The sequence below is a fragment of the Mustela lutreola genome, chromosome 9, assembly GCF_030435805.1.
Source record: "Mustela lutreola isolate mMusLut2 chromosome 9, mMusLut2.pri, whole genome shotgun sequence".
Classification (NCBI taxonomy): domain Eukaryota; kingdom Metazoa; phylum Chordata; class Mammalia; order Carnivora; family Mustelidae; genus Mustela; species Mustela lutreola.
Window position 1 is genome coordinate 131199447 of NC_081298.1, and position 14894 is coordinate 131214340.

Sequence of the window (14894 nt, forward strand, 5' to 3'; positions counted from 1 at the left end):
CATATTTTAACTTTTTTTTTTTTTTTTTTTAAAGATTTTATTTATTTATTTGACAGAGAAATCACAAGTAGATGGAGAGGCTGACAGAGAGAGAGAGAGAGGGAAGCAGGCTCCCTGCTGAGCAGAGAGCCCGATGCGGGACTCGATCCCAGGACTCTGAGATCATGACCTGAGCCGAAGGCAGCGGCTTAACCCACTGAGCCACCCAGGCGCCCCAACTTTTTTTTTTTTTCTATAAAATCTAACACATTGAAGATGTCCAGTAAAAGCTTACTGAGTAAATGAAAGGGTGAATAAAATACTCATTTTGTGAAAACCATTAATGAATCCAGCTTTTCTAACAAGAAAATAGCTTCTCTGCCATCCATATAACTTTTTTGATATAGTATCTGTTCAGATCTTTTGCCCATTTTTAAATTGGGTTATTTTTAAAGATTTAATTTATTTATTTGGCAGATCGCAAGTAGGCAGAGAGGGAGGCAGTTGGGGAGGGAAGCAGGCTCCCCGTTGAGCAGAGAGCCCTTTGTGGCTCTCCATCACAGGACCCTGAGATGATGACCTGAGCTGAAGTCGGAGGCTTAACCCCCTGAGCGACCCAGGCGCCCTGGGTTATTATTTTTTGAGAAAATTTTTTTAAGAGTTTATTTATTTGATGGAGAGACAGTTTGGGAACACAAGCATGGGGAATGGGAGAGGGAGAAGCAGGCTCCCCACTGAGCAGGGAGCCTGGTAGTGGCTTGATCCCAGGGCTAAAGGCAGTCACTTAACAATTGAGTAGTCACCCAGGCTTCCCAAGAGTTTTTAAATACATTCTTGATACAAGTCCTGTATTGGGATATGTGATTTCCAAATATTTTTCTCCTGGTCTGTGGTCTTTTCATTATCATCAGTGGCTTTCGTATAGCGTGTTTTTATTGATGAAGTCAAATTTTTTAGACATTGGTTTTTCTTTTATTGACTCTGGTTTTGATGTTAAAAATCATTACCAGATGCTAGGTCACACAGCTTTTCTGTTGTTCGAGAAATCTTATAATATTAGGTGTTACATTTAGGTGTATGATCTATTAGTTAATCTTTACATTAAGATGTAAGGAATGTGTTGAGGTTCATTTTTTGCATATGGATATATCATTGTTCAAGTATCATTTGATGAAAAGATTGAAGAGCTTATTTATTTATTTATTAAAGATTTTATTTATTTATTTGACAGAGAGAGATCACAGTAGACAGAGAGGCAGGCAGAGAGAGAGGAAGGGAAGCAGGCTCCCCGCTGAGCAGAGAGCCCGATGTGGGACTCGATCCCAGGACCCTGAGATCATGACCCGAGCTGAAGGCAGCGGCTTAACCCACTGAGCCACCCAGGCGCCCCTGAAGAGCTTTTTAAATAGTTAACTTTTTTAAAAAAGATTTTTATTTTCATTTTTTAATTTCACAGACAGAGAGATCATAAGTAGGCAGAGAGAGAGGGGGAAGCAGGCTCCCCGCCAAGCAGAGAGCCTGATACGAGGCTCGATCCCAGGAGCCTGAAATCATGACCTGAGCCGAAGGCAGAGGCTTAACCCACTGAGCCACCTAGGCACCCCAATAGCTAACTTTTTAAAAAAATATTTTATTTTTATGTAAGGTCTACACCTAACGTGGGACTTGAGCTTACAACCCCAAGAACAAGAGTTGCAAGTTCTATGGACTGAGCAGTCAGGCACTTTAATAGCTCAGTTATGAACGCTTATGTACCCAGCACCAATTTAAGTGTTCTTTGTTACTTTTTATGTACCCAGCACCAATTTAAGTGTTCTTTGTTACCTTTTTCAGCTTTACAGTAAGCCATGTGGCAGGTGCTACTGTTACCCTCCCATGAAGATACTGGGAAAAAAGTTTAGGTTACTTGTCCAGAGTTCTAGAGGTAGTAAGCTGTGAGAACTATAATTTGAATACAGTTGTGTCCCCTTGTAAGCTTAGGAGTTTGACCTTATAAGTCAAGGATTAAAATACATGAGTTACATGAACAAAGTATAATTAAGAAAGATAAGTGATTACACTTTGGAGATTAGATTATATGATGGGAATATGGGAGAGGATCATAATATTTTAGGTAAGAGATGGTGGTAGTCTAAACAGACAGCTGGTGGGGCACCTGGATGGCACAGTTGGTTAAGCGTCCACCTCTTGATTTTGACTCAGGTCATGATTTCTGGGTGGTGAGATCAAGCCTTGTGCTGGAGCTGAACCCGGGGCAGGGAACTTGCTTCAGATTCTCTCTCTGCCTTTCCCTCTGCTCCAACCCCCCCAAAAAAAAACCTTAAAAAAAAAAACCTCACAATAATAACCAGACAGATGGAAAATAGATATAAGTGAGGTTGATATTAGTCATAGGATATTGGTGTAAGAAAGGAAAGAATTAAGTTATAAGTGGGGAAGAAAGAAGAGTAAAGTTGAAATTTTGCCCAGGGAATGGGAGGAAGGAGATAATTGGAAATTTTTATGAGGAGAGAGATTTTTGTTCATAAATAGAAATGTTAGAACCAGGGTCCTAAGCATATATATAACAGTGAGAGTGGATTAGATTGCACAGGATAAAGGGCAGAGAGGAGACTACCAAGGATAGAGTACTAGGAAACACTAACATTTAAAATGAGTTGAAGAGACAAATGGAAGTCTGGGAAGAAGCCTGAGAAAAAGCAGCTGGGGGTGGGGGGCAGTGTGAGTAGAAGAATTTTAAGAGACAGAATGGGAACAAAGAACTCCTCCCTTACAGGAAGGACGGAGTGCTTTGTAATGTCACATGCTGTGGATTTTTAAAAAGAGAGAGACTGATTGGGGGAAATAATAGGATTATATTGTAAGACCCCAAAGCTCAGAAAGCTAAATTTGTAGTGGCCTCAGTGTTGAGTGATTTTTCCGCCACAGTGCTTAACGGTAGGAGGTAAGGGCCTCTGACTCCAGAACACATTGTCATGTGAATGATAAACTAAACAATTAGAAAAGGAAAGACAAAATACACTTTAGTTTTAGTGTAAGGAGAAAGGAAAGGAGCTCCTCTTAAGGAAATTCCAATACGTTCAGTGAAATTTTTTTTTTATCATTGGTATCAGATCTACAAATAATGAAGTGCTGAGAAGTTTTGAAAAATGTTAACTGAGGTAAAAAAGTAATTTTGTAATTGGAACTATAACAAAAAATAAACTATTTTAGTATTTGAGCTTGCTTCTTTTCTTCTTTACTTTCCGTCTATTTTGTTCAACTAGTAGGGGTTTCTCTTGATACACAGACTAGCCCAAGAACTTTTGACCCCAGGGTTTTAATTTTAATATAGATTGCTATTATGTGCTTTCTTTAGGAAAATCTGTCTTCATAGAGAAATCAGTTTTTGCCTGTCTCCGCTCATGCTAATAGCAGTAATAGCAGCAATGTAATATAAAAATATTTGATGCAGTCTATTTAAATTTTTCTTTTTACTAATTTTTGTTTTTGTTATTCAACAGGTTTGATCTGTGGATGAAATGAATCATGATTTTCAAGCTCTTGCATTAGAATCTCGGGGAATGGGAGAGGTAAATATTTATTAATACTGAGAATGTGTACCTCACATTGATTATTTGAGCCATTGAGACTTATTCTTGAAAATCATAAGTATTCTTAAAAATAGTGGTTATGTCTTCCACATGTGGGTTTTTTAAAATCTTGGATTATACAGTTTTATAGTTGTGGTGATTTCAGTTTTTGTTTTTTTAACCCCTAGTGGTAATTTTTAGTGAGATTGTGTCTAGTTGATTTGATTGACTTGGTTTAGATCACGTTTTATATTTTGGTAATGAACAATAATTACTTTGCTCTGAAAAGAGCCTTTCTTTATCCTTGTCCTGCTGTTTTATATATGTATGCTGTTTGCTTTTGCCATACTTAATTGTTCACTATTCTCTCTTCTAAAAAAAAAAAGCTCTCCTTGTTCAGTGTTTGCTTAATAAACTTCTAATCCTCTACAAGACTGTACTGAGAAATGAGTCTTATCTATTGTCCCATTGCTATCTGTAGAATTACTTCCTCTTCTGACTTCTCATAGATCTTTGTACATATTTTTATTATATTACTTTGTTACAGTTTTTATATTAGTCTCTTATATAGATTGTTAGCTTTGAATGACTGACCATAGTGAGCATTCTGAATTTTTTAACAGATTTTATCAGTCTTGTTAAATATATGATTTTCTTTGGGGCATTCCATTTAACTGTACCATTACATAATTTAAGGCATAAAAAATGCTTAGTTTTCCATAAACCTAAAGAATATTTAGAAAACTTTAATTGCTTATAAAAACCCTTGTGGTCACATCTTTATTTTGTCGTGTTCTGTAGTACTAAACTAATTGGACTTTGCTAATAGAACATAACCATGAACAGACATAAGATGTGTAATAACTGCTTGCTCCTGGAGATTATTTTACTTTGGTAGATTAGAGACCTTCCTGAGACTCACTCCATCCAATGCTGTGCTCTTCAGATGCAGAAAAAGAGTCCAGTCACTCCTCTGGGCCACAAGAGGGCACCCTGCAGCTAGCTAACCCTTCCCTTCTTCAGAACAGCGTTTTCCAAAGAGTTTGTCATTTTCAGAGGACTGATTTAAGGGTGAGTTAAGGTGCTTAAGCATAAGTATTGCCAAAGTAAACTTGTTAGTCTAGTGCATAAGGTAAAATTATGGTCCCTAAGAAAGATTTGAAAGAGGGAATAATTTTTTAGTCAAACAACAACAAACTAGAGCTTCACTGCAGTACAGTGGCTACTTAGGCTTTATTTACGCTATGGGCGAATAAAAAGAAGCAGTTGAAAAGGGCTTTTTGTTTCCTTCCCTGCTACTTGTTTTCTTAGGTTATTCTGCTTTCTAAAGAAGACCAGTCTTAAAAGCAGGTTTGAACAGTGTTTCAGCCAAGTCTGTGACAAACTTGAACTTGTTTTCTTTTTTAAGATTTTATTTATTTGACAGACAGAGATCACAGGCAGAGAGGCAGGCAGGGGGTGGGGCAGGCTCCCCGCTGAGCAGAAAGCCCTTTGTGGGGCTCTATCCCAGGACTCTGGGATCATGAGCCCGAGCCAAAGGTAGAGACTTTAACCCACTGAGCCACCCAGGCACCCCGCGAACTTGAAAGAGCAAGTGAAGTCACACCATTAACTTAATTCTCTTAGACCGACCCTCCCCTCCAAGCACTTTACTTCCTACATCTACATTGTATGTGTATTTACCGATTGGCTTATTTCCCCCCTCCCTTTCCAAATAGTTGATAAAGGTAAAGACATCTTTGCAGGTAAAAAAAAAAAAGTTATGATCAGAAACAGTTGGAAGAGTTTCGTTAGTTATTTGGGGGTGGAGGAAATATACTTGAGGTTTTTGGGGAAAAGAAGCTGGGTTGGAATAGTATGTTAATCTAAACTTAAAGCTAGGCTTTCTTAATGGAAATTTCAGATATGCCAAGTAAAAATGGCTAGGATAAAAGTGGCTAGGGTTAAGACTACCTGCTTTTTTGGGCAGATAGCAGTACATCAGTGCTTCTGTGAACTTCATTCAGTAGAAATGTATTTTTAAATAAGCTGTTATCACTAATTATTTTTTCTTAACAGTTTACCAGCTAATTCTGTTACCTCTAAGAGATAGCTAAGAAACTTCAGGTTTCTGCCTCTGGGTTCTCTCTCCCACAAGCCTTTCTATCTTTCCTCATCTCACAGGCAGCAGGGAACCTTCTGGGATTTCCTTCTTTGCCTGTCTCTCTCTCACCAGTCTTCTCCTCCTTTCCTGACAGGTGAGGTTTTTTTGTTTTTTTTTTTTATCCCAGAATTCATTCATTTTAATAAATTAAAAAATAGCCCTGAGTTTCTGGCTCTTCAGTTTTCTAAAATTGCTTGTTTTTTAATGTGACATCTTTTTTTAAAGCATTGCTCTATTCTTGACTTTTTCTTCAACACTAAAGTTTTCTTTATTATATCTTAAATTGTTTAGATCTTTAATGTAGGAAGCACTGCATTATGTATAGGACTGTTTTCAAATGTACTGGGTTTTATAGATTGAGATACCTTTGCTGGCCCATCATCAGAAGGGCAGTCTTTCTATTTGGTCATCCAGAAATGGGAACAGATCTGTATTCATCCATTCATAAACTCATTCTTTCCATATTTTTCATAGCATGTTCTTGTCAAAAAACACTGATTTGTATTACATCATATTGCTTAAAAAGAGCAAAGGTAATTCATAGGAGGTTGGACTCAGCTTCATTAGTATAGTATATTAAAACCACACTGCAGAGACACATATCTGTTATTTTACATGCACGCTTTATGTTCCTGTTTATTTTTTTTAAATAGGGGGAAAGAGGCCTCTACCTGAAATTTTTTAGGAAACCCAGAATTTAACTTTAAGTCACTGAGTTAATGTGTTTTATTTGGGGAATATTCATAGCTTAGTATGATAAATAATGCTCCCTCTTTTCTTACGCAGTATGTGTGTATGTATGTATTTATTTATTTATTAAGGTTTTATTTATTTATTTGGCAGAGAGAGAGAAAGAGAAGTCACAAGGAGGCAGAGAGGCAGGCAGGGGGCGGGGAGGAGCAGGCTCCCTGCTGAGCAGAGTGTCTGATGTGGGGCTCCATGCCAGGACCCCAGGACCATGAACTGAGCTGAAGGCAGAGGCTTAACCCACTGAGCTACCCAGGCACCCCAGTACACAGTAATATTTAAAGAAAATTATGTGCCAAGATCCCAGGTGGTGTGGTGAAGTGGAATACTGGATAGGGAAGTAAGGAGACTTCTGTTTTCCCTGATCTACCACTAGTGCTATGACCTCAAGTAAGACGGCTTCTTTGAAGACAGTAATAAGAATTACCTTTTGTATGAATTATATGTATCTCAAATGTTACAGCTCTGACCTGAGCTTTTAGGGATGACTGGAATGGAAACCAGCTACTTGAAGACCGATCATAGTTTTGTCTACATAAATCTTTATCTTAACTATTTTACCTTAAACTTTATCCACTATAATGAATACCCACATTATATAGGCTGAATAGCTTGATAATACCATTAAAGTTTATTATATCTAGTGGTATTCTACTGAGAATTTTCAGAAATGCTGATGATTTAGACTGATTGAAAAGAACCATCTTCTGTGGTAGTTACGTGTAAAGAGAATGAGCCGTGTAATTATACAGATTGATGGATTCACTTCCTGATGCTGCCACTTACTAGCCACATGTATAATGTTGGTTCTGTTTCCTCATGCAGAATGGGACTGTATTAGGCATCTGTTGTTTATTTCATGATCCACCTACAATACTCAGATGGACTTGAAAATATAATGAATAATGACAGTTCTTAAATCAGCCAGTTAAATGTTGCTGGTTAGTATGTAACTTATATTTTACAGTATTAGAAGATTACTAATTTTTAGTAGTAAAGATATCTAATACTTATGTGTCTGCTGTGTGCTAGATACTGTTCTAAGCAGTTTACATAAGCTATTTCATTCTAGCCTCAAGAAGCTCATGACAGTTGCTTTGTTATTATACTTAGAGATGAGGAAACTGAGACTCAGAATGGTTAATTAACTGGCCCAAGATGATGTATAGTAGTGATGGAATGGATGCCTTGACTATTTACAATAATGCTTCCTATTGGAAGTGATGACGTCTACTGTTTTCTGTTAAAGCATATTAGGAATGGAGAAGATTTGGTGAAGTTGTAAGATTTGAAAAAATGAAAAAGTGTTGCTTTCTTTTATTAACAGAAGAGATTAAAGTCTGCAAGAGCACTCTTCTGGGGTTCTAAAGAATTACCTTGTGTTTTTTTTGTTGTCTACAGATTTAGTTATTAACATTTGTGCCCCTCTTTTCTGAATTTCCATTTATAGAGAGAGTCATCTTACATCCTGATTTGCCCAGACAGTCCGGATACATATCTGTTGTCATGGCATAATTATTATTATTACTGTTTTTTAAGTTTTATTTATATGACAGGAAGAGAGAGAGAGGGAATACAAGCAGGGGGAATGGGAGAGGGAGAAGCAAACTCCCCGCTGAGCAGGGAGCTTGATGTGGGGCTTGATCTCAGGTACCCTTGTCATGGTATAATTATTAATAGCACCCCCTTCCTCAAAAGTGTCCCACTTTGGATTTTTATGAACACCTTAATTTAAAACACCATATTGCAGACATAAAGCCTTTCAAATTTTTTTGATTCTTAGGATTATGTTAATTTGGTTGGTTATGTGATTTTTTATGTAACAATTTGCATTTAAAAAATCAAGTGTACCTCTAAAATTCTAGAGGAATTTATTACATATTTTGAGGCAGCATGCTAGGTTTTGAGTGATTTCTTTGAAGATGGAGAGGGCAAGCCATAAATGCTTCTTGAAAGAAAGAACTAATAAAATGGTGGACAGTTGGGGGATGAATTTGTATGTTCACCCTGTCGTTTCTGACTTGGGAGGACAGAGTTGCAAGTTGACAAATACTGAATTGACCTTGGTTTAAAGCTTCTGTGAATTATGGAACTAATACAAAGTGGTAGTGGATCATGTATTGTACAGATCTTTAAGATCTCTTAGCGCTTGTTTTCTGTAATATTCTTCCCCATTTCTACTGTAGTAAAAGAGTCTCCAGGGGCAAATCTCTATTGCTATTCCAACCAGCATACTGCCTAAAATCTTTTTTTTTTTTTTTTAACTGTTCTATCCTGAATTATTGCCTTCCCCTATGTTTAGCTCATTTTCATTTTATTCTTGATCACAACTAGTAGTTTCTGAAAGTATTTGGAATCATGTCTAAACTGTCACAAAAAGTTGTTTCTAGAAAGCACAGGCCTCAGTCAGAAGAAGTGTTAATTTTATTAACTACCAAATTGTTTTCCTGTGCATGATAACTTACACATATTTGCAAAATGAAAAGATATTCTTAGTATAGTGCTTGGCAGAAAGTAGGCATATTGGATAAGTGCTTAACTTTTTTTTTCCCCTGGTTGTATAATTTTGTATTTTAAAGCAGGGATACACTCTACTAAAGCACTGCATGGCACTTTATCACAAAGGCTTTGGAATGGTCTCAGAGAGTTTCTATTATTTCTGCTACCTTAGAAGATTAGTTTTAAGTCTTAGAAGACTTCTGTGTCTATGATGACTGCTTCTATTAAGTCAAAATTTTATTCTCAATCCTTATTTGTTACTGTTACTTTAATATGAGTCTTTTCATGATGTATGAGATAAGTTTATTTTCTCAGGAACCATAATTTTAAGGATTAAGTTGGGTTTTACTATGAATGAATGTTCAGTTATTTATATCAAGTATAGTCTTTTAGTATTATATTAATCAGCTTTGCATTTTGTTTGACCTTTTATAGTGAGATTTAAAACAACAGCAACAAAAACCCCGAAGGAAGAGGTTGCAGATTATTGTTTAAAATGTCTGTGCTTTAAATACAAATCATTTGCAGCCCAGGATGTTCCTAATGTGGAAAAGTGATTCTTTTTAAAATAGCAGAAGTTGTTTTCCTTTAAGATCAAATCTATTTAGTTTAGCAAAAAATCTGTAGATTAGGAACATGCACAAATTGAACTTTCTCCCCTGCCTTCAAAGCTGCTTCTGTAGTACTACCATTTACCTTATTACCCAAATTTAAAATTTTATCAGTCTCCTCCCCATTTGTAATCAGATTCTGTTGACTGCTACTAAATACAGATAACTCTCAAACCATTTTATTTTTCTAGTTCTTTCTGTTACTACCCTATTTCAGTTCTTACCATCTTGGCCCTGTCATAGTTCTGTTAAACTGATTTCCTTGTCTGTAGTCTAGAATATCCATTATTCTTATAGCTTACAACTTGAGTTGTTTTCTGAAATGTAATGTCACTCTTAACAACCTCTCTGGATTCCCTTTACTTCAAAGTAATGTGTACTTTCTTTAGCTTGTCTTTAAGTCTCCTCAGGATCTGATCAAGAAAGCTTTACCAGCATCATCTTTGACATGCTCTCATCTGTTCATCCATCTCATACCTTCTTGTACACACAGTGCAATTTATTACGTTGGGCCTTTGTTCATGATATGCTTTATCTTCCTCGCCTTCCACTCACACTTTCACCACCCGCCACCCCCAGTTTTATTTCTCAGATCCAGTTCAGGTTTAATGGAGTTGGTTTTATTACATTTAGTATGTTTGTGAGCTCTCTGAAGATAAGGTTACCAAGACCCTAAGGAGGCAAACACAGGTAATTTAGTGTGATAAGTGTAGTGTAAAAAGTATACGGGTTTAATTATGAGCACTGAAAGACAGGGTACCTAATTAAGGGCTGAGAGGGAGGAGGTCTTAAAAATGCTTATTTAAAATGCCAAATGCATGTCTCAGAAAACCAGTCTCTTGTTTTCAAACAGACATATCCCAGTCCATCTTCTCTGAGTTTCAGGGAAGGTTGAGAGGAGAGGCTTGGATAAGTATCATTAGGAATTAGCCAGATGTACATTTTGAATAATCAGTAAATCATTGTATCAGCACAGTTTTAATGTGCTGTGTGTGTCATATATATGGTAGATAAAGCATGGGGCTTTTAGATTATTTCAGAAGTATTTGAGGTTCCTTTCTGTGTGTCTTCCACCATCCATAGGTTCCTGATTTGGAATTGATAGATTGCTAGCATTCCAGACCTAGGAAGAGTCATGAAGTTAACTTCCATTGAATAAGTGAAGATGAATTTTCTATCATGGAAGCTGTGGCATAGGAGGTGATCCAAGGGCAGTCCTTGGAAGTAAAGGAGAGGTTTTCATCTTTTTATATAGATGTTTTTATTTATATTGAGTACAAAATTTAGTAAGTTTTTTGAAAAAATTTACAAAGAAAGTCACATGGTGGTAAAACCATTTTAATTATATAGACAAGTCAGGAGGGGACTTTGACTAGGGTTCAGGTTTTTAAATTACTAGAGCCAGTCCCCAAACATTAAGTTGGGATTATTTTCTTTTTAACAAAACAAAATAGAAAATAGTTCTCTCTGAATTTTCCTTAGTATTGAAAACTAATTTCATATTGGTGGTAAGTTTGCTTTCACAAACCACGTAGAATTAGAATAAATTTGCAATTAGAATGAAACTTAAATTAATATTTTTTCCCTCCCGAATAGCTTTTGCCTACCAAAAAGTTTTGGGAACCTGATGATTCAACAAAAGATGGACAAAAAGGCATATTTCTTGGGGATGATGAGTGGAGAGAGACTGCCTGGGGAACTTCTCGTAAGTTATTGCTGTTATGTGTGAGAATTACGACTTGACTTGAATTTTTTGAAACCCTGCCTATCCCGAGACAGTATTTAGAACAAATTTGTGATGTCTTTGTTGAAAATTGTTTAAGTCATTATAATGTATATTTTTAATATAAATTAACCCTTATCTAATGGTCTGCTTGATAATTAGAAGCATTTGTCACAGTAAAATACTACTGGATGATAAACTAACCTTAAATTTTGAGTGTAAATTACCTGGGTGTTTCTTTATTCGCCCTCTGCCCTCCCCCCCTACCCTTGTGCTTTCTCTTTCAAAAATAAATTTAAAAAAATTTTTTTTAATTAATTTTTTTTAAGATTTTTTTTTTTTTTTTTTTTTTTAATTTGTCAGAGAGAACAAGTAGGGAGAGCTGCAGCCAGAGAGAAAACAGGCTCCCCACTGAGCAAGGAGCCTGATGTGGGACTCAGTCTCAGGATCCTGAGATCATGACCTGGGCTGAAGGCATACACTTCACTGACTGAGACACCCAGGTGTCCCAAATACAGTCTTTAAAATAAAATAACGTGTGCTTGAAAACTTGACTGGCAGAAATGTTTTGATTTTTATTTTGAAGGTTGAGTGCTTAATTACTTTATTTACTAGAAGCAACTATTTTTTAAAGCATCTGAAGCAAAACATTTTGAGCACAACATGGTAATGAGAGATTATTTCTAAGATGAATGGTTGGGAAGTATTTTTGGTATGTTATATTTGGAGGACAAGCAATAAAACATTTAAGCAACATACTTACAAACTTGACACTAAAAGAAGTATGTATTTTGAATTTCTTGTGCCACTTCCTTTTGTAACTTAACTTTTTTTAGTTGTAGGGATAAAATTTTAAAGATAAATATTAGTCTTTACCCAGAGATATGAGGAAGTTAGGAATGAATAAAAGATAAGTTATTTTGTTTATAGAACAAACATTTATTGAATGCCAAGTATGTACAGATATGAGTAAGATATTCCTTGTTCTAGAGGAATTGTTCTAAAGAAGAGTGTTTCCATGACTGCAAGAGACTTTATCATATAGTTAGTTTCTCTAGCTGAAGTTACCTTTTCACCCTCATGTTCTTCTGTTTTTTTGCTCACTTTAACTCTTTACCCTTCATATCACTTCCTTTGGAATTCACTCTAACACTGGGAAGGATTAATGCCCCTTATTTCTGTTTCCATAGTATCCTGGATCATTTTTAATGATGCACTTTTACTCTTTTATGATTGCCTTATATTAAACCCATGATCTCTTTGAGGGCAGGAACTGTCTTTTTCTTGGATTCCCCATACATAGTACAATGCCCAGCATACAAGAGACTATAAACCAACATTTGAAGTATATTAATGAATGGGTGAATGATTGAATGAAATATAATAATGACTAATCCCTTGTGGATAAAGGTACTACAATGGAAATGTTTTAATATGCCTTAAAAAAGTAGTAGTCACTTAAAAACATAGGGTTAATGAAATGATGACTGAGTACCACTGTGATAGTTCAGCCTCTTAAGGACTAGACTTAATATTGAGTATTAGATGTGATAACAAATGAACCAGAGTTAGCTTACTGGTGCCTTAAAAATTTTTTTTTGGTAAGTCTATTTGAATGTTGCCTCAAGTGTTTTATATTTGTATTCCATTTGTTCTCTAATCTTAAACATTGTTTTTTTTCTTCTTGTTATAAAAATGTAGAAAAGGGAGGCAAAGTGGGGGGCTTAGGAGGGTAGAGAAGGGAAAAAATGAAACAAGATGGGATTAGGAGGGAGACAAACCATAAGAGACTTTGTTTTTATTAAAAGATTTTTATTTATTTATTTGAGAGAGAGAAAGAAATCACAAGTAGGCAGAGAGGCTGGCAGAGAGAGAGGGAGAAGCAGGCTCCCTGCCGAGCAGAAAGCCTGATGCCGGCTGTGATCCCAAGACCCTGGGATCATGACCTGAGCCGAAGGCCAATGCTTAACCAACTGAGCCACCCAGGTGGCCCTCCATAAGAGACTCTTAATCTCACAAAACAAACTGAGGGTTGGTGGGGGTAGGTAGGGAGAGGGTAGTTGGGTTATGGACATTGGGGAAGGTATGTGTTATGGTGAGTGCTGGGAAGTGTATAAGCCTGACAATTCACAGACTTGTACCCCTGGGGCTAATAATGCATTATATGTTAAATTTTTTAAAAAGCGTACAAAATGTATAGAAAGGTATTCATACCAGAGGAATAATTTTTTTGTTAAAAATGAAAACCTTTAAGCTGGGAGGGACTTTTATTTATTTATTTATTTTAAAAGATTTTATTTATTTGAGAGAGAGCAAGCTGGGGGAGCTGCAGGCAAAGGGAAAGGAGAAGAAGGCTTACTGTCAAGCAGGGAGCCCAATGTGGTGCTTGATCCCAGGGCTCTGGGATCATGACTTGAGCTGAAGACCCGATGCTTAACCAACTGAGCCACCCAGGAGCCCCTAGAAGGGACTTCTAAAAATAATGTTTAGGTGACAGTTTTTACACCAAGAATAGAAATTCTCTGATATTGACTGATTTTTTTCCAAACTTGTTTGTGTTTATAGTTGTACAGCCATGTGTTCTGAATCCATCCAGTATATATAACTATGAGCTTGAGGTGTGCCCCTGCCAGTTTAGGAGTTACTTTTATTCTTCTAGGTTTCACTTCTAAAGATTTTTGGTTTGAATTATAATGAATCATTAAGAAAGCTTTAACATTGGGGCGCCTGGGTGGCTCAGTGGGTTAAGCCATTGCCTTCGGCTCAGGTCATGATCTCAGGGTCCTGGGATCGAGTCCTGCATCGGGCTCTCTGCTCGGCAGGGAGCCTGCTTCTCTCTCTCTCTCTCTCTCTCTCTCTGCCTGCCTCTCCATCTACTTGTGATTTCTCTCTGTCAAATAAATAAATAAAATCTTAAAAAGAAAAAAAAAAAGAAAGCTTTAACATTTAACAAGATGCTATTGGCAGCTGAGCCTTCAGGTTAACGTTTCTGTCTCCATTGACCTTTCTGGTTTGACAGTTCTTAATCAGCTTTTTACTTTTTTTTTTTTTTTTAAACCAAATGACTTGCTTTCTGTGTTGCCAAGAAGTGTGCCCAGGCCAGCGAGTCTCAGCAGTATTAAAGCTTTTTTTCAGGATCATAATAACATTCAAAATAAAACAGGATGCTGATTTTTTACCTTAATATGTTAATTTATGTAGATACATTTTGATTAATTTAAAAGTACAAATGTATAATTGTGTTCTTCCTTCCAAACAGACCATTCAATGTCCCAGCCTATTATGGTACAGAGAAGATCTGGACAGGGTTTTCATGGAAACAGTGAAGTAAATGCAATACTGTCTCCGCGATCAGAAAGTGGAGGCCTTGGTGTGAGCATGGTAGAATATGTATTAAGTTCTTCTCCTGCTGATAAATTGGATTCTCGATTTAGGAAGGGGACTTTTGTAAGTATTTTGAATAAAGAAATATTTAATAATTAATCTGGTTGTTTGGTTATCTTTAAGTCCATTTATTTTTTTTTTTTTGGCTCTTCCCAGAGCAAAGGAAATCTTGGTGCTGTTGGAGCTCTGGTTTTCTTCTCTTGGCCACTTCTTGAAATACATGAAATAGAGAACCA

The 14894-nt window shown here is 36.5% G+C and overlaps 1 protein-coding gene across 8 annotated transcripts in view; it reads left to right on the plus strand.

Moving 5' to 3' along the window:
* PUM2 (pumilio RNA binding family member 2) overlaps positions 1-14894 on the plus strand; it is a 104477-nt gene that overhangs the window by 22799 nt on the left and 66784 nt on the right. For 5 of the 8 annotated variants that reach the window (XM_059132559.1, XM_059132561.1, XM_059132564.1 and 2 more), the window contains exons 2-4: positions 3483-3551; positions 11148-11256; positions 14534-14721. In XM_059132559.1, the coding sequence (XP_058988542.1) occupies positions 3501-3551; positions 11148-11256; positions 14534-14721 (348 nt within the window). In that variant the 5' untranslated portion in view covers positions 3483-3500. Of the gene's footprint in view, positions 1-3482; positions 3552-4499; positions 4623-5714; positions 5789-11147; positions 11257-14533; positions 14722-14894 lie in introns of those variants that run through there. The other 3 variants (XM_059132566.1, XM_059132562.1, XM_059132567.1) reach the window with 3 other exon arrangements.